General features: G+C 32.5%; 3 protein-coding genes across 3 annotated transcripts; all 3 read left to right on the top strand.

Annotated features, from left to right (window-relative positions):
• The first annotated feature begins 1,854 nt into the window (after positions 1-1,854).
• LOC143187768 (uncharacterized) lies at positions 1,855-4,155 on the top strand. Its single transcript, XM_076391985.1, has 8 exons — positions 1,855-2,314; positions 2,367-2,432; positions 2,544-2,790; positions 2,830-2,958; positions 3,036-3,679; positions 3,743-3,917; positions 4,005-4,087; positions 4,133-4,155. Exons 1-8 carry the CDS (start codon positions 1,855-1,857, stop codon positions 4,153-4,155), a joined length of 1,827 nt encoding a protein of 608 aa, XP_076248100.1.
• Positions 4,156-4,861: 706 nt separating this feature from the next.
• LOC143187769 (uncharacterized) lies at positions 4,862-5,598 on the top strand. Its single transcript, XM_076391986.1, has one exon. The coding sequence runs from the start codon at positions 4,864-4,866 to the stop codon at positions 5,596-5,598; it is 735 nt and encodes a 244-aa protein (XP_076248101.1). The 5' UTR covers positions 4,862-4,863.
• Positions 5,599-13,054: 7,456 nt separating this feature from the next.
• LOC143187770 (uncharacterized) lies at positions 13,055-13,886 on the top strand. The gene is made up of 2 exons (XM_076391987.1): positions 13,055-13,669; positions 13,792-13,886. The coding sequence occupies exon 1, from the start codon at positions 13,076-13,078 to the stop codon at positions 13,604-13,606; it is 531 nt and encodes a 176-aa protein (XP_076248102.1). The 5' UTR covers positions 13,055-13,075; the 3' UTR covers positions 13,607-13,669; positions 13,792-13,886.
• Positions 13,887-25,681: the final 11,795 nt, after the last annotated feature.

The following is a 25,681-nucleotide window of genomic DNA, read 5'->3' as shown; positions in this document are numbered from 1 at the left end:
TTAACACTTTTCGCATTGTAGGTTGTCTATTTACAAATCTTTCATTGTACAACCGTACTGCTGCACAAATGTTGCCTCTGCATTCACCTAATGCAAGCATCATATCGTAGTACTCTTCGTTGGAGAACATTGTTTAACGTTCGAGTTTTTAATTCGACGTAAGTTCAAAACACTAATCTTAGTACACTACAACTTAGAAAATAACGCACTAAAACCTACACAATGACACACACTAAAATCCACACACTAATTTAAACTAAAGTCTAAACAATAATTAAGGGTAAAAACTAGATAATAACTAAGCTAATAGTTAGTTGGACACCAATAATGTATGTCTTCAGAAATCTTTTTACGATGCTCTCGGTTTCGCTCAAAGAATGATTCTGACTGTTACAATCCGCATGTTAACAGATCAAGTCAAGGGGATACCTCGAAAGAACATTATTGGTTCCTTTAACACTTAAGAAAGCTGGAAAATGAACGAAGATTGGTTGAGAAACTTGAAAAGAGCAGGCAGAGGAATGGCAAAAATACAGCATATAAAGTATTAGCTGTTTGTGTGGAAAATTTACGACGGTGCCAAGTGTCTTGGTTCATAGAATCTAAGAAGGGTACGAGCGAATAAAGACCTACTTGTCTCACGACATGCAGTTATTTCTTCTCGAGGAGTGTCTGGAAAATATCAGCTTGCTTCATTTGGAAAAGCACCGCAAAAGGACACCTTTTAAGAGTTCAGACGTCTTCGTTCTGAACAATAAGCTATTTTTTTTTAATCTGTACGTTACTCCGGCGCGTCGGCGGCTAGTACACGTGGTGACCAGATTCTGATGTTACCCCTGTCCACTGCAGAGGGACAATAGGCGCGTGTACAGTCGGCAGCCAGATACGGCGATTTCGGTAAAACAGCAGGATATCGGTTCTTCACACTTCTACAGTCAGCCAGGACGTACTTGGAGTTTTTATAAAATGAGCTGCCTTTGCTCTTGGAACATTTATTATGACTTACAATTAGTGAAAAAGTTAAGTAACTGTTCAGTTCATACCATGGAAGTGCAATAACATCTGTAACATCAGCAGTATACGCGTGTGTATGTTCATCGACGCGTGCTTCTCGCGTTCGAACTCGCGTGTGTGTGGTCACACGTTCGGCTGACTGGGATTTGAACAGCGCGCCCCGGAAGTCCGACACCTGAATTTCAATCACCGATATCTTGAAAATGAAGCTCCAGGTTGCAAAACGGTACAGGACTTTTCGATTTCTATTTGCATGAAGAATATGCATGTCTCGGCTTGTCCCATAGTTTTGGGACCATCTGTAATTATACATTTTGACAAATTGTATAATAGATGTCTAATATTTCGTCGTAATTGATTAACAATACATCTATATATCACTTGCAATCTCATAATGTAATATGAAAAATTTATGTTTAGTATTTATGTTCTTATAAATTGTATAAATGAATGTTTGATTCAATAACAGCTGATTAGTTATAAATCTGCATTGTGTTTATAACCATTGCATAATACATGAAAAAAAGATGTAAGCTTTGTATTTATACTGATACAGTAAGTGTTAAAATAATTTCCAAAAAGAATACATTTTTTTTTGCTTAAATAATTTTTAAAATGCATTTGTAATATATTATATGATTTATTTAGTTTCTCGAATTGCGTGTGACTTCTCGTCAGCATAATGTCAGCATAATCTAAAATTATCAGAAATTTTATACGAACAAACAGATGCAACTTGATTGCGACATATAACACCAGTTTAAACTGTGATCAGAATATATAAAAGTAAAATAAAAGATTTGTACGTAATGTGCTGTTACATTCAAGAGTTAACAAGTCATGGACATGGATGAATTTGTTCTTACTGAACACGAATTGCGGGAACAAACCGTTCGTTTGAATTGTCTAGATGAATACATTGCATGGGAAGAACGTTGCAACGAATATCTTGAGTCATTGGAACAATATTGTCGAGTAAAGAAACGCCCTCGATTATCAATTGGTACTCAACAATCTCTGATTGCTCGAATTGCACAATTTGAAAGTTTTAAACTAGTGACGCGTACTCGTTTCGTGCATGAAGGTGCAGGACATTCAAACAATGGTCTCTTGTGGCGTGAATTAGAAACTGCATTCGAAAATCGTGTATTGACAGGTGTTGTGATAAACTCAGATTATATCGATCCACGTAATTTCCTTCACGGTGCGAAAAGTATAGTGCTTTTACATGTCAGACATGCATTGGTGAAGCACACTGCACTTAAAGTTAATACGATATTTAATGGGGAATTTATAGCAGGTGATAAATGCTTAAATATCAAATACTGTTAGTTATTTCGCGCATCTTGAAGAGTGGTATGAACGATGTATTGTTGAATGTACAATAACATTGTTGGAAGAATTTCAGGAACGTGATAGTGGGTGGGCATTGTCGCAAATACTGAATTTAATAATCAATTTAAACAAGTATAATCCGATGCATGTTGGATGTCATTTCAAGCTACCGCGAGAAATACTACTTAAAAAAGCAGTAATTTCTGTAAAATCCTATGACCACGCATGTTTCGCTTGGGCTGTGGCAGCCGCTTTATATTCAGCTAAACAGCATACATCTCAACAAAGTTCCTATCCATATTATAGAACAGTGCTTAATTTTGAAAATATCGGATATCCAATACCCATGAATGATACTAAAAAGTTTGAAACGATGAACAATATCTCCGTGAATCTATTCAGCATCGAAGAAAACATCAAGAAAACACAGAAGGATCTGAAGTAAGTCATCGTTCCATTGCGTCTCACTGATCAGAACAGGGATAGACATGTGATTTTGTTGTACATAGAGAATGATAGCACAGGACACTTTGCATGGATAAAAAATTTGTCTCGGCTTGTTGGCACACAATTAAGCAAACATAAAGAAAAGGAGTTCATCTGTGATCGGTATGTATAAAACGTGTAAAAACATTATGATTTTAATTTTATGAAGAATAAACGATTATATATGAATACTTTTACAGATGCTTACACTTCTTCAATTCCCGTGAAAGGTTAGATGCTCATCAGAATAATTGTCAGAATATGAATAAATGCACTGTTCTGCTACCCAGCGAGGACGATAAATGGCTCAAAGTCAACAATTATTGCAGAAGTGATCGGGTTCCGTTTGTGGTTTATGAAGACCTCGAGTGTGTTTTAGAAAAAATTAAGGATAGCGTCGCAGATGAATGTATATCGCATGCATATCAACATCATAGGGTATTCAGTATTGGATATTGTATGCATTGTTCTTATGATACATCATTATCATCATATCAATATCGTCGCGATATAGACTGCGTTTCATGGTTTATCCAGGAATTAAAGAATTTAGCACAGACTGTTAAATCTATATTATCTAATAATATCTCTATGGTGCACCTAACGAAAGAGCAGTGGGATGAGTTTCACAATGTTATACATTGCCATATTTGTGAGAAACCATTCGATATCAACGAAACACGTGTGCGAGATCATTGTCATTTAACAGGGCGCTATAGAGATCCTACACATGTTGACTGTTATATAAATTATAAAAACTCATTCCACGTCCCGATAGTCTTTCACAATTTATCTGGATATGATTCACGTTTTATCATCATGGAATTAGCTAACGCATTTGAAGGTTACATTGATTTACTACTTATAACCAAATAAAAGTATATTTCTGTTACAAAACATTTAAAAGATGTAACAGAACAAGAATTAGGTTGTCGAAATTATATAAGATTACGATTTATCGATTCGTATAAATTTTTAAATACTAGTTTTGGTAAATTAGCGTCTTTTCTCAGTAAAGATAAGCTAAAAATATTATACTCTCATCTTCAAATGTTGTCCACAGAAAAATTTGATTTATTGACGTGAAAGGGTGTCTTTCCATACGAATACATTGATTGCTTTGAGAAATTAGAAGATTCTTGTTTACCATCGCCGGAATCTTTTTACAGTTCGTTGACTGATGAAATAGTATCCGAAAGCGATTACGCACACGCTGAGAACATATGGCATTCTTTCGAGATTAAAACTTTAGGTGAATACAGCGATTTGTATTTAAAAACAGATATTTTATTATTAGCAGATATTTTCGAAAATTTCTGAGAAAGTTGTATCAAGAGTTATGGTCTAGATCAGGATCACTATTACACATTACCAAGTTTTATATAGGATGCTATGTTAAAGCATACTAAAGTTAATTTTGAATTGCTCACTGACATCGAAATGGTTTTGTTTACCGAGCGGTGTATACGTGGTGGTTTGAGTCAATGTTCTGGGAGATATGCGCAAGCCAATAATAAGTATATGTTATCCTATGATCCATCGAAATCGTCATCGTACCTCATGTACTTTGATATAAACAATTTATATGGATGGGCAATGTGTCAACCATTACCATATGCAGGATTTCACTGGATCGATAGTGTTGAAAATTTTTATGTATCCTCAATTGCAATTGATTCATCGATAGGTTATATTCTTGAAGTTGATATAGAATATCCACAACATCTACATGATGATCATGCTGATCTACCGTTTTGTCCAACACGTGCCAAATCCTCTGGTAAGAAACAGGATAAGTTATTGGCTACATTATACGATAAGGAGCGTTACGGTATACATTATTGCAACTTACAACAGTGTATTCATCATGGTCTTCACATTACAAAGATACAACGCATTCTCGAATTTAATCAATCACCATGGCTTCGCGATTATAGAGAACTCAATACTCAATTTCGAACACATGCATCAAATGATTTTGAAAAAAATTTGTATAAATTAAAGAACAATGCAGTATTTGGTAAAACAATGAAAAATGTTCGAAATCATGTTGATGTAAAACATCTGACAAAATGGGATGGAAGATTTGGTGTACAGGCAATAATCTCAAAACCTAACTTTCAAAGCAGAAGTATTCTTTCAGAAAATTTAATTGCAATTGAGTTGCGTAAACTTATGGTTAAATTCAACAAATCAATTTACGTTGGTATGGCCATTCTAAACATATTCCACTACGATTATATGTGTCCATTACACCAACGAAGTTGTAAACTTATGTATACTGACACAGACAGTTTAATTTATTATATTCAATGTGAAGATGTTTATGAGATGATGAAATGCGATATCCATAGATTCGACACAAGCGATTATCCAAAAGACAATGTATATGGTATACCGCTTGTCAATAAGAAAGTGCCTGGTTCGATGAAAAATGGAAACAGTGGTTCAATAATGACTGAATTCATTGGACTTAGAGCAAAGGTGTATGCTTTGAAAGAGTTTGGTAAAAAAGATGTGAAAACGTTGAAAAGTGTCAAAAACAATGTTGTTGCCAAAATGATCAATTTCGATGATTACAAGCATTGTTTACGCAATGCATTTGAAATAACTCGTCGTCAGTCATGCATAAGATCTAAATTGCATAAGGTATATATTGTAACAGAATTGAAAATTGCTCTCAGTCCATATGATGATAAGCGATATCTTATATCTGATTCAAATGATACACTACCTTGGGGGCATTATAAAATAAAATTGTAAAGGATAGAAGCTGTACAATAATAGATTGAAATTATTTTACGAAAATCGATTTATTTGCATTTTCTATATTAACGTTGTAGTAAAAACATCCTTTTATGTTTACAGTACATTATTTTCATGTATCCATGAATTGCATGAATTATCAAACCTTAACCATTTAACATGTACTTTATCGTCCTCCTTACGTAATACTTTTTCCACTAAATACACATCGGGATTGATAACGCGTTGTAATTCATGTTCATAAAATCCTCCTGCAATAGGCTTTCCGCATGAATCTTGCAGCAGATAAGTCACAGGATTAGTTATCTATACTTTGATTATCTTGAACACTTCAGAAGTTCAATATGGTGTATATCCTTTGTCGGAAACGGTTTTGTATTTGCTGACGCGTACAGAGACACCAACCTTGAATCTCGGTGAAGCAGCAATCTCTATATGGCTATATACTGTCTTCAAAAGCTTACCAGCAATTGTAAGGGCAACACCACATGGTCTCATTCTAATAGTTCTATGTTTCCGTATGTTGTATTCAGCCACAAGATTCGGTAATGCGTCGATCCATCTGTATGTTCCAATGAGTACAAACAGTCTTCAAATATGATGTTTTAAAGTACGATTAAAACGTTCCTCGATGGAAGCCTTCATCACTGAATATGTTGAATACTGATTAATATTATGTGTTTTTAAGAATCTCTGTACATCAGCATTGTAAAATTTCTTTTCTTGATCGGTTTGTAAATTTTTTGGACATCGATCTGGAATTACTTTTGCGAATGCTTTGGCTACTTCGAAACCATTTTTTGTTTTGAGTGGTACAACCCATGCATATTTGCTTAATGCATCTATAACTGTGAGTATGTAATGATAACATTCATTGAATCGTGAGTATGGACGCATCTCAACCATATCAGCTTGCCACAGGTCATCACATCCAAGTACGGTAACACGTCTGCGGGGGAAATTTCTTCGTGCTGACGCATGCAACTCCTTTACAAACTGTTGCTTTTCGAGGCTATGCTTTCCCTTAGATTTCATTGATTTTTACATTGTTGTTACTGCTGTGGTCTGTTATATAATCTTCCTCTTGAGAATGAGGGTTCAATACATGCAATACTTGTCGAACATCATTTTGCAGTATTATTAAATTGTTCTGAAATGTAGCCAATCTTTGTTCAAATTCCTGCTGTATCTGTTGAACATTATTCTGTATTGTTACCACATTGCTTTGAAATGTGCTCAACTTTTTCTCAAACTCCTGCTGTTGAACCTTTAAGATTGATATGCATTGTTCCAAGTACTGCTTATTGACTGCATCTGCGTTGACCTCCAGCTGTGTAACATTTCGAATTTTGTAGTATTCTGCGTCAAAGTTGGAATGAATCATGTAGAGCGCGTTATCGTGCATATAATTTCGAAACATGCCACTCCATTTATAGTACTCTACTGGTGAGGTCTCATACTTTCTAAGTGATACCCCAAACTTATTGATTGACATTTCGTTGAGATTAAATCAATTATGAGCTTGCAGTTTAATTTATAACGAGATCTGCTTCGCGAAGTTCTTCGATAATCGATAGAAACTCGATGTCGTGTGAATTTTTACCCGCTTGACGCGATGCTTCTAACAAACGCAGACGATCTACTAATTCGTTTGGATCATCCCAATGTATATAATCGATTTCGTTATTGTTTACTACCATAGCATTTGGTATCTGCTTATTAACTGTTATGACATTTGGTGTAGTAAGTTCAAATCTTCTATCTGCTCGGCTCTTAATCGTACGAGCAAGTACGGGAGGATTTATACAAGGTATAACAAAAATGTTGCAGTTCCTTGAAAGTGGTGACTCAGGGGGTGATTTGAAAGTACTTCTTCCTTAGCGAAAATGTAAGATGAGGCTTAGATAACGAGTTATTAACGAAAAACACCGGCCTGTGAGAGGGCGAGGTTGCCGTCCGAGCCACCGCGGTAGATTTGAGTACGCGCGCTAGATGCTGCGGTTGTACTCCGAACAAGAAAGTCGTCATTCAGCGTAGAAAATAGCATTAGTATGAAAACTGATAGCGACACAATAAATAATACCGAGTCCTTTTTTTGTTTATCACTTGGAGTGAATAATTACTTAAAATCGAGGAAAACTACGTGCAACGTAACAACACGAATACGTAAATTTCTTATTCGCATAACGTATAAACAACAAAGCAATACAACAAAAAATAAAGGGACGGGAGAACAAACTTCACCTGTAGTTTGTAAACTTGTGTCACTGGGTTACTCTACCGATCCTCGTCACCGACCGTCGAAATGGTTTATGCTAGGGTAGAATTTTATCAAAGAAGCTCCCTCCACCCTCACATAGTTTTCCATCGTTCTATTATGAGTTAACTTTCACTGCGACCACATGATTGAGAGAGAGAAAAATCGGTATCTGTGAAGAAAACATGAGCTTTGCAGAAGTGCACAACGAGCACCAACAAGCAGTTTTACAAAAGCGCTCACTCCATTCTTTTACTGACTACGTATCCAATGCTTCGAGACAGAAAACAGACATATCGTGCATCGGTCCAAGAGGGTCCGCGAAGGAGAGAAACTCTTTTTCGTCCCCGAAGAATAAGAGAAAAATTGTTGGCTCCATCTGTCCAGTTGTTGCTGTTAGGGCCAGTCTAAACGCCTTAGCAGAGATCAGGGGCACGCATTAGGTAATTTATGGCTTTATTGCTCTGGTTTCGAAGGAGACGTGACCTCGGAGTGTCCGAACAAGGAAGGTCTGAGGTGCTTAAACTACGTGGAGGGTACAAGGAGCTTCATTGGAAAAATTCTACCCTACCATAAACCATTTCGACGGTCGATGACCAGTACCGGTACAGTGACCCAGTGACACAGATTTACAAACTACAGATGAATTGCATTTAATTCATTAATGATTATTATGTTTTAAATCTAACGCAGACTACTTTCAACCTTTCTGTCTTCAACGTTAATTCTCCAATTCTCCGTTCATTTTTTTTGCTGCATTGCTTTTTCGTTTATACGTTATGCAAATATTTTCATACTAATGCTATTTCCTTCGACGCATGCCGACTTTCTTGTTCGGAGTACAATCGTAGCGACTAGCGCGTACCCAACGCTACCGCGGTCGCTCGGGCGGCAAATTCGTGCTCTCATTGGCCGAAGTTTTTCGTTAATAACTCATTAACGAAGCCTCATCTTATATTTTCGCTAAGGAAAAAGTTGTTTCAAATCACCCCCTGAATCTGCCCTTTCAAGGAACTGTAACATTTTTGTTACTCCCTGTATGTTTATATTTGTATCCTTTGTTACCCCATGGGGCTTTGACAGTTAAGATCACGCTTGTGTGCATTGGTGGCCATCAATTTGCTGTTGTATTTTTGCTTATCAGTATCAGTGTACACTGCATCGTCAGGAATTCTGATAAAAATTAATTCATATAAACATGGTGTTTCAATGTATTTTACCCCATCTATAAATTTATTATCGTCCTTGCCTGTATTGAATTTTTGTGCACCTACGTACTTGATACCTAATGGGCCAAGATAGATATTAAGTGTTTCTTGACCTTCGGATGTTTGTAGTTGCTGTCTAGCAGATGTTAGTATCGATTCATTAGTAGTTTCAAAAACATCATCATCATCGATAGTCGACGATTGCACCACCGGATCCACTGATATAGAAGAAATGGATGACTTGGTTCTTATAACATTTTTTCGTTTCGATTGAATTGGTGTATAGGTCATGAATGATTTGTCCGATGAATGTTTCCGTTTTATATTATTCACGTTTAATTGTACAGGTGTTATTGTATCATTCAATTTAGTATTTGAACTCGATAACAATGATTCATCAGCGTCCATTGCAGAGACATTTTTCACAATCTGTTCATCAGCTTCCATTGTAGAAGTATTTTCCACAATCGGTTTTAAGGGGTCGACAAGTGGTTTAAAATATATGTTCAATGCAGCATCTTCATCCATCTTGCCGGTTTTCAGAGCTCGATAGTTTTTGCGAATAGATTCACTTGCGTTAGCAACTTCCTTTGCAATTCTCTCACGGTCCTTAATATCTTGTCCATCAATCATTGTTTGAACAGAAACGTTCTTCTCGCACGGCGCGACAATGAACAATTGATTGTATTATGCTATTGCAAATTCATTAAATCCTCTCCTGTAACAAGAAAGTCCATTAGACATCGAGCTATCCTTATCGATCACAACAAAACCATACTTGTGTTGCCAACAACTACGACACAATGTTTTAAAATCATCGAAAGACATGTTTTAATTTAGTACCATCCTGTTTAAACAAAATCAACAGATTCGCACTATCGCGTATAAGATGTTTGGGAATTTTTGATTGCGTTTGACAGAGATAGAAACAGTCTACCTTTGAATGTCTCCCCATTGAAAAATACTCTCTTATCGTATCTTGTTTGTCACATGCTAAGTCATCAAAAATGAAAATTGAATTTGGAAGCGATTCCTGTGGCGAAATAACGTCGCAATTGTTTGAAAATTTAAAATAACCAATTTCATCTATTGATGCTAATAAATTCTCCAAATACTGATATTTCGGCTGCTGCAGGGACCTTGAATACACGTAGACATTCTCAAATCGTACACAATAAGGGCTTTCTAATAAACTTATTAACACGTTGGTCTTGCCACAATTGGATGGACCACAAATAATTCCACGTATAGTGTTTGGTAGCATATTACCATATCTGTATCCCACGTTGTTGCCAACTATTTGAATTCTATTGTCGAAATTTTTTACACGTATAATCATTGGTTGTCTCACGAACCGCATGTTTTCAAGATTCTGAAACATACGCATCCATGACGCTCTTATATATACACGCACCAAATTAAAATTTGTTCAGTAGTCGAAATGTTTCTCATCATATCAGATGACATCAACATTCATGTTTTAACCTCTGAACAGTTAAAATATATACCAAAGAATATTTTATTGCACAATTTTGGTACATATATTGACAATTTGTGAGATGAGCTTCCGGAATATATAAAAGCTGATAAGGAGGTTCAAGAATATCGCCGGTGTTTGGAACACTACAATCGTCCTTGGCAGAAAACACATATTTATGGTCCAGCACCACTGATTAAAAGCTGTACTGAATGTCTTCGGCAAAAGTAAAAGCTGGTAGTGGGTTTTTGAATAGAGCAATAAAGGCTCTTCCCATTGAGTTGCATATGCCTGGATATCAATTTTGTGGCCCAGGAACTCATCTTTCGAAGCGATTATCAAGAGGTGATTCAGGCATCAATCGCTTGGATGCTGCATGTCGTGAGCACGATATAGCATATTCGCATAGTAACAATCTAGGTGAGAGACATACAGCTGACGATATACTCGCTGACAAAGCGCAAAAACGTATCACTGCAAAAGATTTGACCCTGAGTGAAAAAGCTGCAGCTGCAGCACTTTGGGCTGCTATGAAAACTAAAACGAAACTTGGAATGGGAACGAAAACAAAAAATAAGTGCAAAAATAAGACTGGAATAAAAAGAAAGCGGATACTTCCAGTTGCAAAACGTGGTTGTATTTTACCTATTTTATCATTGTTACGTGTTCTGGGCTCACTAGTTGGTGGGGCAGCGGAGGTAGCTAAGGCGATATATGACAAAAAGGCTACGGAACGCCAACTGGAAGGAATGCAACGTCACAATCGAACTATGGAAGGGCGAGGAATTTGTCTCGCTCCATGTTGTGCCAATTGTGACAATTGTGCCTACAATTTCTACAAACGGTTGATAGTAAATTTAAACGTTGAATCTTCGTAATCATAATTCAGTATGAATTGGGCTGTTTCTTGAAACATGTCGATAACGTTTACATTAAGTGGTAAGAGTAACATTCTGGAGGTAAGCTAATTTCTGCCTGTAGATTTGAGTGATGATACTTATGAGCTTAGTCTAACAGCTTTTGAAACATATAATACGATACCAAATGTGAATTCTTTCCATAACACATTTTACTTTGATAAGGATGACAAAGCAATAGTGATTCCCGATGGATCATATGAGTTGTATGCTATAAGAAAGTATCTGAATCGCGCAATTATGCAGACTACTCGTCGTCTAATAATTATTTAAAGACAGATGTATCTAAAATGGATATCGACTTTGACATTAATGACGATGATAACAATGTCTATGATAATTTATTAACTCGGGCTAATAACAATACCATTAAGAGTGAAATAAAGTGTGCTTATCGAATAAATTTTACCAAACCTAACAACATTGGTTCATTGTTAGGATTCTCATCCACTCGCGCTTTGAAACAAAATCAGTGGCATGAATCGGATAGTCCAATTAATACCATGGATATAATCATTATTCGAGTAGAATGCAATATAACTGCTGCCGCATACAACAATGATAAGTGCGCACATACGATTCATGCATTCTCCCCAAACGTGCCACCTGGATATGGAACATCAGAAACGCCTGCTCAAGTCATTTACGTTCCAATCATTGCACGGAATATTGCGGATCTAACAATACGCATCATAGATCAGACTGGAAGATTAATTGATTTTCGTGGAGAAGATATTACAGTAAAGTTACACATACGGCGACGTCGATAATACATGTATTACATGTACCACATGTATGTCAAGAAAACTACACGAAAACTTGTTCCCTGCACAATGTTCTGGGGTAAGTGCCGTGGGGTTTACACAGTCCTCTTACCAAAAGGCATAGCCTTCCCCACTCCGTGGTAAGATCCTTTAGGAACAATATTCCCATTCTTTTGCAATACGGTATCGGACCGCTTGCCTTCTCTAAGCACTCGCTCTTCTTTTAAACAGTCACACAACACCCGGTAGCAGGGAAGTCCAACGTAACCGTCAGCCATCGGTCGCCAACGGGACTGTTTAGTCTCATGCACCCTCAATTAGCCACACGTAAACTAAGACCCTATCATAAATCCATCAAAAACCAGTCATCATCTGGGCATCCCTCTCAAATTCTCTCTTAAAAATACGTTGACGCTAACATGTAAATGAGATGTTTGTATTCAACGAAACACGGCATCAAAAAACGTTTTCCTTTACAAATAAGACTGCATACGACATTAAGGCTTGCCCTAAATACATTGAAAGGAAAATAAAGAGAAGCTAAGTGCAGTGAATATCGCATTTTTAGAATCATTGGGATTCATTGTGCATAATTACTAAAAAACAGTGAATATTTTAAATATTGCTGAACAACCCATGTTCGACGATCGTTTCGTCAAGCTCGAAACTCATACATACAATCCGTATGCTAACTCGACGTTTGGATATGACGATGAGATTAGAATACCTATACAACAACAAGATCCATACGCATTACATGTGAGAGTTTTCTAAACATGGAAGGCAAGGTGGTGATAAAACATCGAAATGATGAATCAATTATAAAGTTGGGAAATAATTGCATAGCATTCATGCTTGACGAAATTCGATACGAACTGAATGGTGTGGAAATTGATTACAATAGAAACATTGGAATAACTAGCACACTTAAGAACTACATATCATTTACATGCTATGAAGATAAAATTATGAAGAATGCTGGATGGAACATTAGATGGAACGATGAGAAGAATGTAAAATACCATTTCAATTTTTGCGTACTACTAAAAATTTTATTGGGATTTTGTGAAGATTATAAACACATAGTAATTAATGCTCGTCACGAGTTCATTTTAATACGACCACGCAATGATAACAATTGCCTTGTAGGATCTTTAATGCTAGAACCTGAAATCGAATTATTTAAAGTACAATGGCGCATATCACATGTGATATTGAATGATATTACTGAACTATCATTATTACGTGCTTTAAAAAGTGGACAAAATCTGAGCATGTGTTTTCGTTCGTGGGATCTGTATGAGTATCCTCTGTTACAAACACGACTAAGCATTCTTGGTCTGTTAAAACGGCTACACAATTGGAAAAGACGCGATGTGTAACTTTTGCTTTGCAAACTGGTAAAAAAAATGTAATGAGTGAAAATGCTACAGAGTTTGATAACGGTAAGCTATCCAACGTGAAAATTTATCTCAATTCAGAATTTTATCCATATGACGATCTAAACACTGATTTCAACAGAAATAAGTATGCTCTTTTTTATAACATGTATATACATTTTTCTAAGGCTCATTACGGATGTAGCAATAGACAAGCGTTTCTAACGAATGATGAGTTTCTACAACATGGTCCTCTCATGGTGATTGATTGTTCACACCAAAATGATTCATTCAAGAACAGTACTGTGCATGTGCGTATAGAATTTGATTGTGGTGAAAATATTCCAGCAAATACTACAGCTTCTTGTCTCATTCTACATGATCGTGTAATCAAATACAATCCATTAACAAATACTGTACGCAAAATAAACTAATAAATAAGAGTAAACACATGTATTTTGAAATTTCAATTATTAATTTTGAATGTTTAAGACAAATTGCATAATATATATGTATTCATTTTATCAAACCATATATTTGTTCTTCTTCTATCCCTCCCCCATTTCCTTTAACGTAATAGCAATAATGATTTAATTACTTTAATGTAATGATGTAATTGCTGTGCGATATAATTCCATTGTTATTTAATAACAATTTGAAGTATATAACATTAATCATAATAAATAATTGCACGATGTGGTTTAATTGCGATTTGATATATAGTTCAGTCATCTATCACCTATGGTTCAGTTGTGGATCGATATGGTACAATCATGGTTCAGTTGTAGATCCATGCGTTACAATCATGGTTCAGTTGAGGCTCGATGTGGTACAACCATGGTTCAGTTGTGGTTCGATGTGGTGCATTGATGGTTTGATGTAGATCGATCATTGTTCAATTTTAGTTCTATTATGGTTCGATATGGATTGATCATTGTTCAATGCGGATCGAATGTATTTCATTAGATTCAACCATAGGTCGATATAGATTGATTACTGTTCAACATGATCCGACTAATGATTGATTAAAATTTTGATTACAGACCAACAATAATGCATTATTTAATATAGTATTAATAAGATGCAGTTATGATTAGGAACATGGTTCTGATTCCTGAATATACATGTATCATACAACACATCACTACATTGTCTCTGTAGCTGAACGCTGTGAGACTGTAGAATCTTGCCATTTAGGTGAAAGATAAGAATGATTATCTAGTGGGGACAAAGCTAGTGGGGATAGCTATATATAACGTGTGATCTGATGAAACGTTGTTGCAATTCAGAATAAAAATTTATAAAAATCCAAATTATATTTTTTACATTGGAAAGTTTTCCAAAAAAATTGGAATCGGTAGCACTGGATATCGTAAGTACTATTTTCACTTTAATTATACTTTAATTAAGCTGTACCGAGCTTCTGTCTGGAATACTTTCAGATAGTGACATTGCATTGAGAGTAACTGAAAAGATATTGTTTGCGGGTACTCCTATAGTAGCTCGCGATAGTTTTTACTTTCTCAAGTGTCCACGCACCCCTAAATTTATACAAATAATTCTTTATGTATTTTTTCAGCTCATAAACCATTGGTTTATGAGGTTCTATGCCATGCGACGTCGGCGGCAGCAGAACATCTGCGAGGAGCACCAGGCGTATCACGCCGTAAGTACCATTTCCGAATAATACATTTTAATAAAATACTTATTCCATTTAATATTTTATTAATTTTCTGTATCCTTCGTTTGCTTACAGCTTATAAACTTAGTGTTTATAATGCACCGTGAAGAGCGCCGCCGCCGACAATATAATAATGTGTTACGATCCGAGGGCTAGATAGTTCGACCGAGGGTGAGGTTTTTTTGGGATATTGTTATTGTTTCGTAGACGAACCAACGGGCAACTTTGCACTCGTTGAGAGCCACCTCACGGATGTACACGAACCAGTGCGCAAAGGCCAACACCGGGAGCCTCCTCAGGTTTTAGGTAGGTTTTCGTGGACGAACCAACACTCAACTTGGCGAGTATCGGGAGCCGCTAGGGTGGAATAAAGACTGTGGACGAACCAGTGAGTAACATTGCACTCGCCAGGAGCCACGGGACGTGGACGAACCAGTGCGCAATGACCAACACCAGGAGCCACTTGTAGGTTAGGAAATGGATCTTCGCAAGGATTGCGAAGATGTTAGTATAGCCTCGTAACTTTTAAATTTATAATATATCTCGAGCGGTAAAGATATAATATTTGTGGGATCGTTACGCGTTGGCTTCTTATAGGATTTAGGAAAGGTTTTGATTGATCTAAGTCCAATTTAACAAACCTTTTAAAAATGTATATTATTACGCGTTTAAGTTTGACTCGAAGGAATACAATTGTCGATGAGTTTAAGTGTCCCGGCACTACGTCCTCTCTCTCTAGATTACGCACAGAGGTATGCGGGGGACGCTTCTTTAAGACCACGTTACAGTGAATTTACTTTACGTACTTTACTCTATGATTCTGCTCGAAGGAGAACTAATGCTCGATCTTGCTTCCAGTCTCAGCCGCATACTGAACTCGAACTGGATTGGAAATGAGCCCGCTAGACCGAGTTTCTTGGCCTTCTTATAGTCAAAAGTCTATGGCAAAAATGGTGGGGACTCGGCTGCATCGCAGAGTTTCCACGAAAAGTTCAATGATATTACTTTCAATGAATTCTATTAATTGAGTGCAACGGAAATGCCATCGGCCCTTACATGGTGACGTCCATTCGAAGTCAAAGGTCAACGGAAGGGACTTTAAATCGAGCCCTTTTATAGTTACTTGAGATAACTCGTCTGGACTCGTAACAAATGAGATGTGGGAGTGGTATTATATATCATTAGATTACATATTCGGTTAGTATGAATACCACATCAGGTTGACTTTTTCCTACGGAATAATTTCCGTGGAATCCCCCTGCGTCGAGCGGCAAGAAGCTCGAGGCAGGACGCCCTGACAACTTCGCCGTGTCCGCCCTGCAAGCCGCTTTACTAATGAACCGATTGACTGGATGGGCGCCAGGTACTTTCGTACCGGTTTCGTGAAATTCCGTAACACTACGCGGCACTTGCAGAACGGGCACTGCGGCTTTCCTCGGCTAGCTCGTCGAAGAGGACGGGTCGCGGTTCGGGAACGCAGGAAAAGCCTCAAATACCTTTATTCCCATGCTCAGTTATAATTACAGCAATTTTACTTTTACTATCACCACCTGTTCTTGCTGGAGCAATTACAGTACTTTTATCAGATCGAAATTTAAATTCTTCTTTTTTGACCCTATAGGAGGGTGTGACCCAATTTTATACCAACACTTATTTTGATTCTTTGGACATCCAGAAGTTTATATTCTAATTCTTCCATGATTCGGACTAATCTCACATATTATTTTAAACGAAAGAGGTAAAAAAGAAACATTTGGAAACATAGGAATAGTATACGCAATACTAGGAATTGGTTTTCTAGGATTTATTGTATGTGCACATCACATATTTACTGTTGGAATAGATGTAGATACTCGCGCTTATTTCACATCTGCAACTATAATTATTGCCATTCCCACTGGCATTAAAGTTTTTAGATGAGTAGCAACATTCCATGGATCAAAAGTTTACGCAAGTCCAACAACTTTATGATCTATGGGATTTATTTTTTTGTTTACAATAGGAGGATTAACAGGAATTATATTATCAAATTCATCTATTGATATTTTACTTCATGATACATACTATGTTGTAGGACATTTTCATTATGTACTCTCAATAGGAGCAGTATTTAGAATTATTGCAAGGTTAATTCACTGATATCCTTTAATTACTGGATTAACACTAAACAAAAAATTTCTTAAAATTCAATTTCATTTTATATTTATTGGAGTATATATAACATTCTTCCCTCAACATTTTTTAGGATTAATAGGAATACCACGACGATATTCAGATTACGCTGACGCATATTACTGTTGAAATTTTTTATCTTCACTAGGATAATTAATTTCAATTAATAGAATAATAATATTTATTTTTATTATATTAGAAAGATTTATAGTAAAACGATTAATTTCATTTAAATATTTTCAAAATTCACTTGAATGATTACAAAATTATCCCCCATTTGAACACTCATTTAATGAAATTCCTTTGATTTCTAAAAAAGAAAATAAAAAAAATAAAATATTATTTGAAACTTATAAAATTTATAAATTAAAAATTAAATTTAATATGGCAGATTAGTGCGATGAATTTAATATATTTCTTTTATTAAAAATTGCTACATGAAATACATTTTCACTTCAAGACCCTAACTCTCCTTTTGCTGATAGTTTAGTTGTATTTTATAATATTACTGTATATAATATTATCAATAATTATTTCGATAACATTATTTATAATAATAAATATCATTTTAAGAAAATTTAGAAATCGATTTTTATTAGAAAATAATTTAATTGAAATTATTTGAACTATTTTTCCAATAATTGTGTTCAGCACTAATAGTTAGAGAAAATTAGTTTTGGAACTTAATAGTGTTTATTTCACCCAACGGGTTCGTTGTTAAAAGTCACTGTACAAAAAACTTAAATATGTAAGCAGAACAAGGTTTGAACAGAGAAATTGGTTAAATTAATAACCTAACTTGAACAGTCCTTGATTATTGTTTATCACGTAAGTGAAATAACTGGTTTCGCAGCTGCGGTTACCGTTTTCTTACGACCGGTCAAAAGACGCACGACGTCGCGAAAATAGGATTCGGTACGGCAGAGAGAGAGCACACAACACACGAGACACGAGTCGTCTGGGCCCTTCGTCAGCCGGTCGGGCGAGCGAGATGGATATCGACCTGGAAGCCTCGCTATTCAAACCTGATTGGTCAATCCCAGAATCGGTTATCGATACCCAAATCGCCGCCGGACGGTGCTGACATCTGACTCAGCGATAGGCCAGCCGACTCGGGAGCTCATTCGCCACCGAATGCTGCCGGTCGCGCGGTTGCGCAGTAACTTTGAGCGCATCCGCCGCCGACCCACACAGTCAATCCGCAACAAATTGTATTAGTAATTATTGCATTTCCATCATTAAAAAATTTTTATTTTGTTGATGACGTATGGACATTCTCATATTTTACAATTAAAGCTATTGGTCATCAATGATATTGAATATATGAATATCCAGAATTTTATTTAAATTATGATTCTTTTATAATCAATGATTATTCAAATTTAAGATTATTTCGACTATTAGATATAGATAATCGAATTATTATTCCATTTAAAACCCCAATTCGTTTAATTACAACATCTGTTGATGTAATTCACTCATGAACAATTCCATCCTTAGGAATAAAAATAGATGCAACTCCAGGACGACTTAATCAAATAATATTATTTACATACCGAGCAGGATTATTTTTTGGCCAATGTTCAGAAATTTGTGGAACAAATCATAGATTTATACCTATCGTAGTAGAATCAACATCAATAAATGATTTTGGAAATTGATTACTTAGAATAATAACTTTATAAAATCCTAAGATAAAAAATCAGTTAGATATAGAACATTAAATTGTCAATTTAAAATTATTAATTTTTTAATATTTTTTATTTATATTTTATTTAACAACAATAATTTAATCATTAGATATCTGGAATGAAAGAATTGGTCTCTTAAACCATATTATAGTATCAATTCGATATACATCTAATGGCCAATATTTAAATATTTTTTTATACCACAGATAAAACCAATATTATGATCAATTCTTCTATTTTTTACATTAAGAATTATTTACATTATAATCATTAATCTTCATTATTTATTTATTAATTTTTCTCCATACAAAAATAAAAAGAGAATATTAAAAAATAAGAATAAAAATTTATGAAAGTGAATATGATAAACCTATTATCAATTTTCGACCCATCTACAGATATTATACTTATAATAAATTGAATTAGTTTATTACAACCATTAATAATGATACCAATAATATATTGATTTATTTCCTCTCGTTTAAATATATTATGAACTAAGCTTATAATAATAATTTACAATGAATTTAAATTACTAATTAGTTACAAATATATATTTTATATAATTATTTTCTTAAAAATACTAATAATAATTATACTTTATAATTTAATAGGATTAATACCATATATTTTCACTCCTACAAGTAACTTATCAATTAATTTATCATTAACAATATCAATACGATTAACATATATATTTTACGGTTGAACTATAGATTGAGAAAAAATATTAATTCATTTAGTACCACTAAATACACCTTTAATATTAATAAATTTTATAGTATTAATTGAAACAATTAGAAACATTATTCGTCCACGAACATTATCAATTCGACTAACAGCTAATATATTAGCAGGTCATGTACCTTTAACTTTACTAGGATCATCAATAGGAAGTTTCTGATTTATTATTATTCCATTTATAATCATTATTCAAAATATATTATTTATTCTAGAAATCTCGGTTTTATTTATTCAATCGTATGTAATTTCCATTCTTAGACTTCTATACTTTAATGAATCAAATCATTAAAGTCATTAAATTAGAAAAAAATTGTTTGTCTTGAATAAACACTAAAACAAATGAGAAATCATCCATTTCATCTAGTAACACCCAGGCCTTGACCAATAATATTATCTATTAATTTAATAAATTTATTAATAAGAGCTATTATAATTTTTCAATCTAAAATTAATTGAATTCTATTTATATCATTAATTACCATATTATTTACTATTGCACAATGATGATGAGATGTAATTCGTGAAAGAACATTTCAAGGAATGCACTCATATATAGTATTAGATTTAATAGAATTAGGAAAGTGTTTGGTGTTGTGATGCATTATATTTGAAATATTTACAGAGATTTCAAGAAAATATAAGTGTGAAACAAGATAAAACTATCTTTGAATCAAACTGAAGAATTTAAAAATTCATAAAGGTATGTATAAGTTAATAGAGAGACGTGGATTAAACAAAATTATTGGTACGGAGCCAAATAGGTTATGTGAACAGGTGAAACAGGCTAAAGAGGTTAGCATAATTAGATATTGAAAGGAACAATTATGCAGTTAATTATAAAATCGTGTTAGAGGATATATTGTATTGTAATTGTGAAAGATTTCCTCACCACCCTAGGGGTATTTATCATGGCGCGTTACCCTTTTTTTTATTATAATGGGTGGTTCGCCAATAGTCATGTCATCCCACTTTCTAAAATGAAATTAATTTTAAATAAAACATAACAGAAACATAATTTTTGTATTCATTGTAAAATAAAGTATTACATTTTGAAATAATAATAATAGATAATCTTGAATAATATTAATAAGAAAACATAACAAAACGTACTCTTGAAATACTACCAGTAAAACCTTAAATCTTGTGAAATAGTACATACTAAGCAAATAAATAAAACTCTATTAATGTATTAAAACATATTGAAAAGAATAAGTTGAATATATATACATCAAAATTGATGTTTTAAGAAAAGTGAAATTAAAAGAACATCGTTGAAAATCTGGTTCCTATTAAAAAACTTTTAATTTACGATTTTTAGAAGAGATGTCTGCACGCCTCTCCAACTGACTATTATTTACAGTTTTTACATAATTGCTTGATAAAATATTTGAAAAAATTGATAGTTATTGAAACAAAATACTGTGGTAAGTTTGTCCACAAACGCATGTATCTGAAAATGCTAAATAATGCATATCTGCTTGAATACTAATATATGTTAATTTACATAAAATGTATTTATGATTTTCAGATTGTAAGAATTGAGATTCTAAATTACCATCATTTATTTTGGCATCCAGTAGTGCATACATATGAATAAGTGCGGTTATCACTTCTTCAGTGGGAAGAGAAAGGCCGCCTCTTTGTAAGTGATCAAAATATATATCGCCTATAGTTTTACCTTTATCCTCCACAATTAATAATCTACATATATTGCAATTTCATTTTTTAGCAGCAGGTTGGGATGCATACTCGGATATGTAAATTTTAATGGAATCAACAACAACACAATCGGACAAATATGCAGAATCAAAGATTCCCAAGAAACCAGTTACATCAATGGAAAGATCGGTACTGTTATCATTCGAAATTTATTTTTGATTTCAGTAAAAGAAAACGAACTTGCCGATTTTGTAAATGTACGTTTCAATCTGATATTTTTTCTGCATGAATTGCTTCAGTATACGATATATGATAAATACAACCAGATAAAAGTCTATAATTTCCAAATCGTTTCTCTAATTTTTCGGTTGTAAATTTTCCAGCTAGAAAATATAATATATCAAAATTTTGTAAACAGTACTCTGTAAGTTGTAAAAGAACTGTAGTACTGTGATGCAGAGCTTTGAAAGTATCTAATGTTAAGTGGCCATTTGTCTCTAAATTTTGCCAAGAACATAACCATATTAAAAATTTCTTTAAAAATTCACATGTAAAATTATTGACACTCAAAATCGGTTTACAAGCTTTGTTTCTTTTCCTGTTGCCTTTCACAGTACTTGTATTATTCACGATGTTCCACCAATTGCGGTATATTGGAAAGAATAAGTTGAATATATATATACATCAAAATTGATGTTTTAAGAAATGTGAAATTAAAAGAACTTCGTTGAAAATCTAGTTCCTATTAAAAAGTTTTTAATTTTCGAGTTTTAGAAGAGATGGCTGCACGCCTTTCCAACTGACTATTATTTACAGTTAATGCAATATACAATAATTAGTAATAATACAATAAATTATTTTCTTTCGTTCAGTAAGTGGTGTAAGTTTAATACAACAACAGAAATAATGAATAAACTAGGATAAATATTGATAAATATATATAAAATATAAGTATCATTAAATAATCAGCGGTTTGTTGTTCGTGTTGAGTTTTATTTGGCTTTAGGATAAACATCAGAGTGTCATAGATAATTAATCACTTGATAAATTTTACTAAGTAATTTGTAAATGGTTTCATTCAAAATGTCAAAATTGATTCGGAAAGACCCTTTTCAATTTCATTATAAATTTTATACATCGATTTAAGTAAAAAAGTATACCTAATCTTATAGAAATATGATAAAAAATATATTCTTTTCAGAAAAAAGATAAATTTATTAAATAAAATTTTTTGGGGGTGTTTATTAGGATAATAAAATAATCAATAACCAAAATAAATCCCTAATAAATAAATTAATAATATAAATATTTTATCATAAAAATTCAATAAGATAATGTAAACTTTAAAGATTAGATAAAAAATAAGTATTCCCATAAAAATAACTATAATAAACAAAACGGAAATACATAAATTAATATATAAAGATTCATAATATACTCTATAAGTAAAATTTTTAAATTCAAAAGGATAAAAGATTTATAAAACTAAACGAAATGAGTATCTTAGTGTAAACACCATAGACATATAAAATATACAAAATATTGTAATTCTAATATCTCTATTAAAAAAGAAATATTCAATAATTATATCGTTAGAGAGAAAACCTGACAAAAAGAAAAACCTGCATAGACTTAATTTTCCAATTAATAGAACTATACTATTTAAAGGTATTAAAATTCTCATAGAATTAAAATTTCGAATATCTTGGTTATTATTAGATCTATGAATAAATCTTCCTGCACATATAAATATTATTGATTTAAATAAAGCATGAATAACTAAATGAGAAAAGGCTAAATCCACTAACCCTACAGATAAAATTCTTATTATTAATCCTAACTGACTTAAAGTTGATAGGGCAATAATTTTCTTTAAATCATATTCAAAATTAGCAATAAAACTAGTCATAAATATAGTAAAGATTGAGATAAATAAAATAACGTTATTATTTATTGTAAACACTGAACTCTAATAACGGATTAATAAATAAACCCCTGCAGTAACTAAGGTTGAAGAATGAACTAAAGTAGAAATAGGGGTTGGAGCTATTATAGCTACAGGTAACCATGATGAAAAGGGTATTTGAGCTCTTTTAGTTGAAGCACCTAAAAATATGAAAAATATTATAAATCTATCTATTTCATAAAATATTAAATTTCACGACCCATTTGCGGAATTTGAAACAATCAATATTAAAAATCCAACATCTCCAACCCGATTACATAAAATTGTTAAATCTCCAGAATTAAAAGCTCTATATCTTTGATAATAAATAATTAAACCAAAAGAAATTAAACCTAGCCCATCCCATCCTAATAAAATTGATAAAACTCTGGGACTTAAAATTATTAAACATATTTATAGAATAAATAAAATTAATAAATAAAAAAACCGACAAATTCTTTTATCTGATCTTATATATTCAATTCTGTAAATTATTACGCATGAGGAAATAATAGGAACAACTCCGATAAATATTAATCTAATAAAATCCAAATAAATAATTATTCTAAATTTTATACAGAATAAATTTATTAAATCCCATTCTAAAATAATTACATATTTAGATATATATAAATATAGGCCTAAAAATAGATATAGTATTCCAGAGAATAGTACGAATAAACTAATTAAAAACATTTTTATGATAATTTAAAATATAAATACATATATCATCGACACCACACGTCAATATTTTAATTAAACTATTTACATAAAATATATTTAAAATTAATATGAAAAAATAATTAAATTTAAAAATATAAAATTTAGGGGAATTCAATGCATCAATAAAATATAATAATCTAAAATATTAGCGTTAAAAATCTTAAAAAAAAATTCATTTTTCCATGTTGAACATAAATATATAAATATAATGAATAACAAAATCTAAAAAAACAATAAAAAATTAATAAATATATCAAATATTTGAATCATAAATAAATAATTATTAACAAAAATACCTCACCAACTAAATTTAATGAAACATCAGCAGATATATTAGATGTACAAAATATAAATCAAATTATGGAGATATATAACCTGAAGATTTATAACACATATTTACTAAATAAAATAAACCCGAAGAACATAATCCATGAGCAATCATAATAATAGAACTACCTACGAATCCTAAAAGTATTTCAGTTATTATAGATCTCAGTAGAATTCTTATATGAATTACTGAAGAATAAGCTACCAAAATCTTTATATCAATTTGACGTAAACATAAAATTGAAACAATTAACCCTCCAATTAATCTAAATACTAAAATTACCAAATTAACAAAATAAAAATTAGAATAAAAAATATATATAAATCGCAATAAACCATATGTTCCTAATTTTAATAAAATAGCTGCTAAAATTATTGATCCAAACACAGGGGCTTCAACATGAGCTTTTAATAATCATCCATGTAATATAAATATAGGAATTTTCACTAAAAATGAACTTAATATATAAATAAATATAAAAATATTTAAATTATAATCTATTATTTCTATTAAATTTATTAGGGCTAAATTATTCAAATAAATAATAATTAATAAAAAAACCAGTAAGGGAAATGAAAAAAAAATTGTATAAAACATCAGATAATAACCAGCTAATAATCGTATGTTACCTGTCCTTCATTTTACAATAATTAAACATATAATAATCAACCTTACCTCAAAAAAGAAATAAAATATTAAAAAATTTACTGTTAAAAATGTAAAATATAAAACAATCAACAAAATCAAATTTAAATTAAAACAAATTCTAGATAAATTTATTAACAAAATCAAATTAAAAATTCATAAATTTAAAATAACTAATATAAATGAAAAAAAATTAAAGCCAAAATTAAACCTAATTGTGTTTCAATATATTTCATTTCTAAAATTGAATAATAATATAAATCTAATAAACATCAAAATAAAAATGTAAATTTTAAAAATTTATTTATATTATAAAGAAGAAATAATATCAAAATTATTAAAAAAGCTTTTATCATGTTAAATTTAATATTGAAATTCCTTGATTCCCATAAAAATAAGTACAATTAACTAAAATTCTCAAACCAATAACTCTATCGCACACAGAAAGTACTATAAAATATATAAAAATTCATTCCTTAGAATAAATTTC

Source organism: Calliopsis andreniformis, unplaced genomic scaffold (genome assembly GCF_051401765.1).
Source record: "Calliopsis andreniformis isolate RMS-2024a unplaced genomic scaffold, iyCalAndr_principal scaffold0263, whole genome shotgun sequence".
In the NCBI taxonomy this organism is placed as follows: Eukaryota; Metazoa; Arthropoda; class Insecta; order Hymenoptera; family Andrenidae; genus Calliopsis; species Calliopsis andreniformis.
This window is presented reverse-complemented; position numbering and strand designations above follow the sequence as displayed.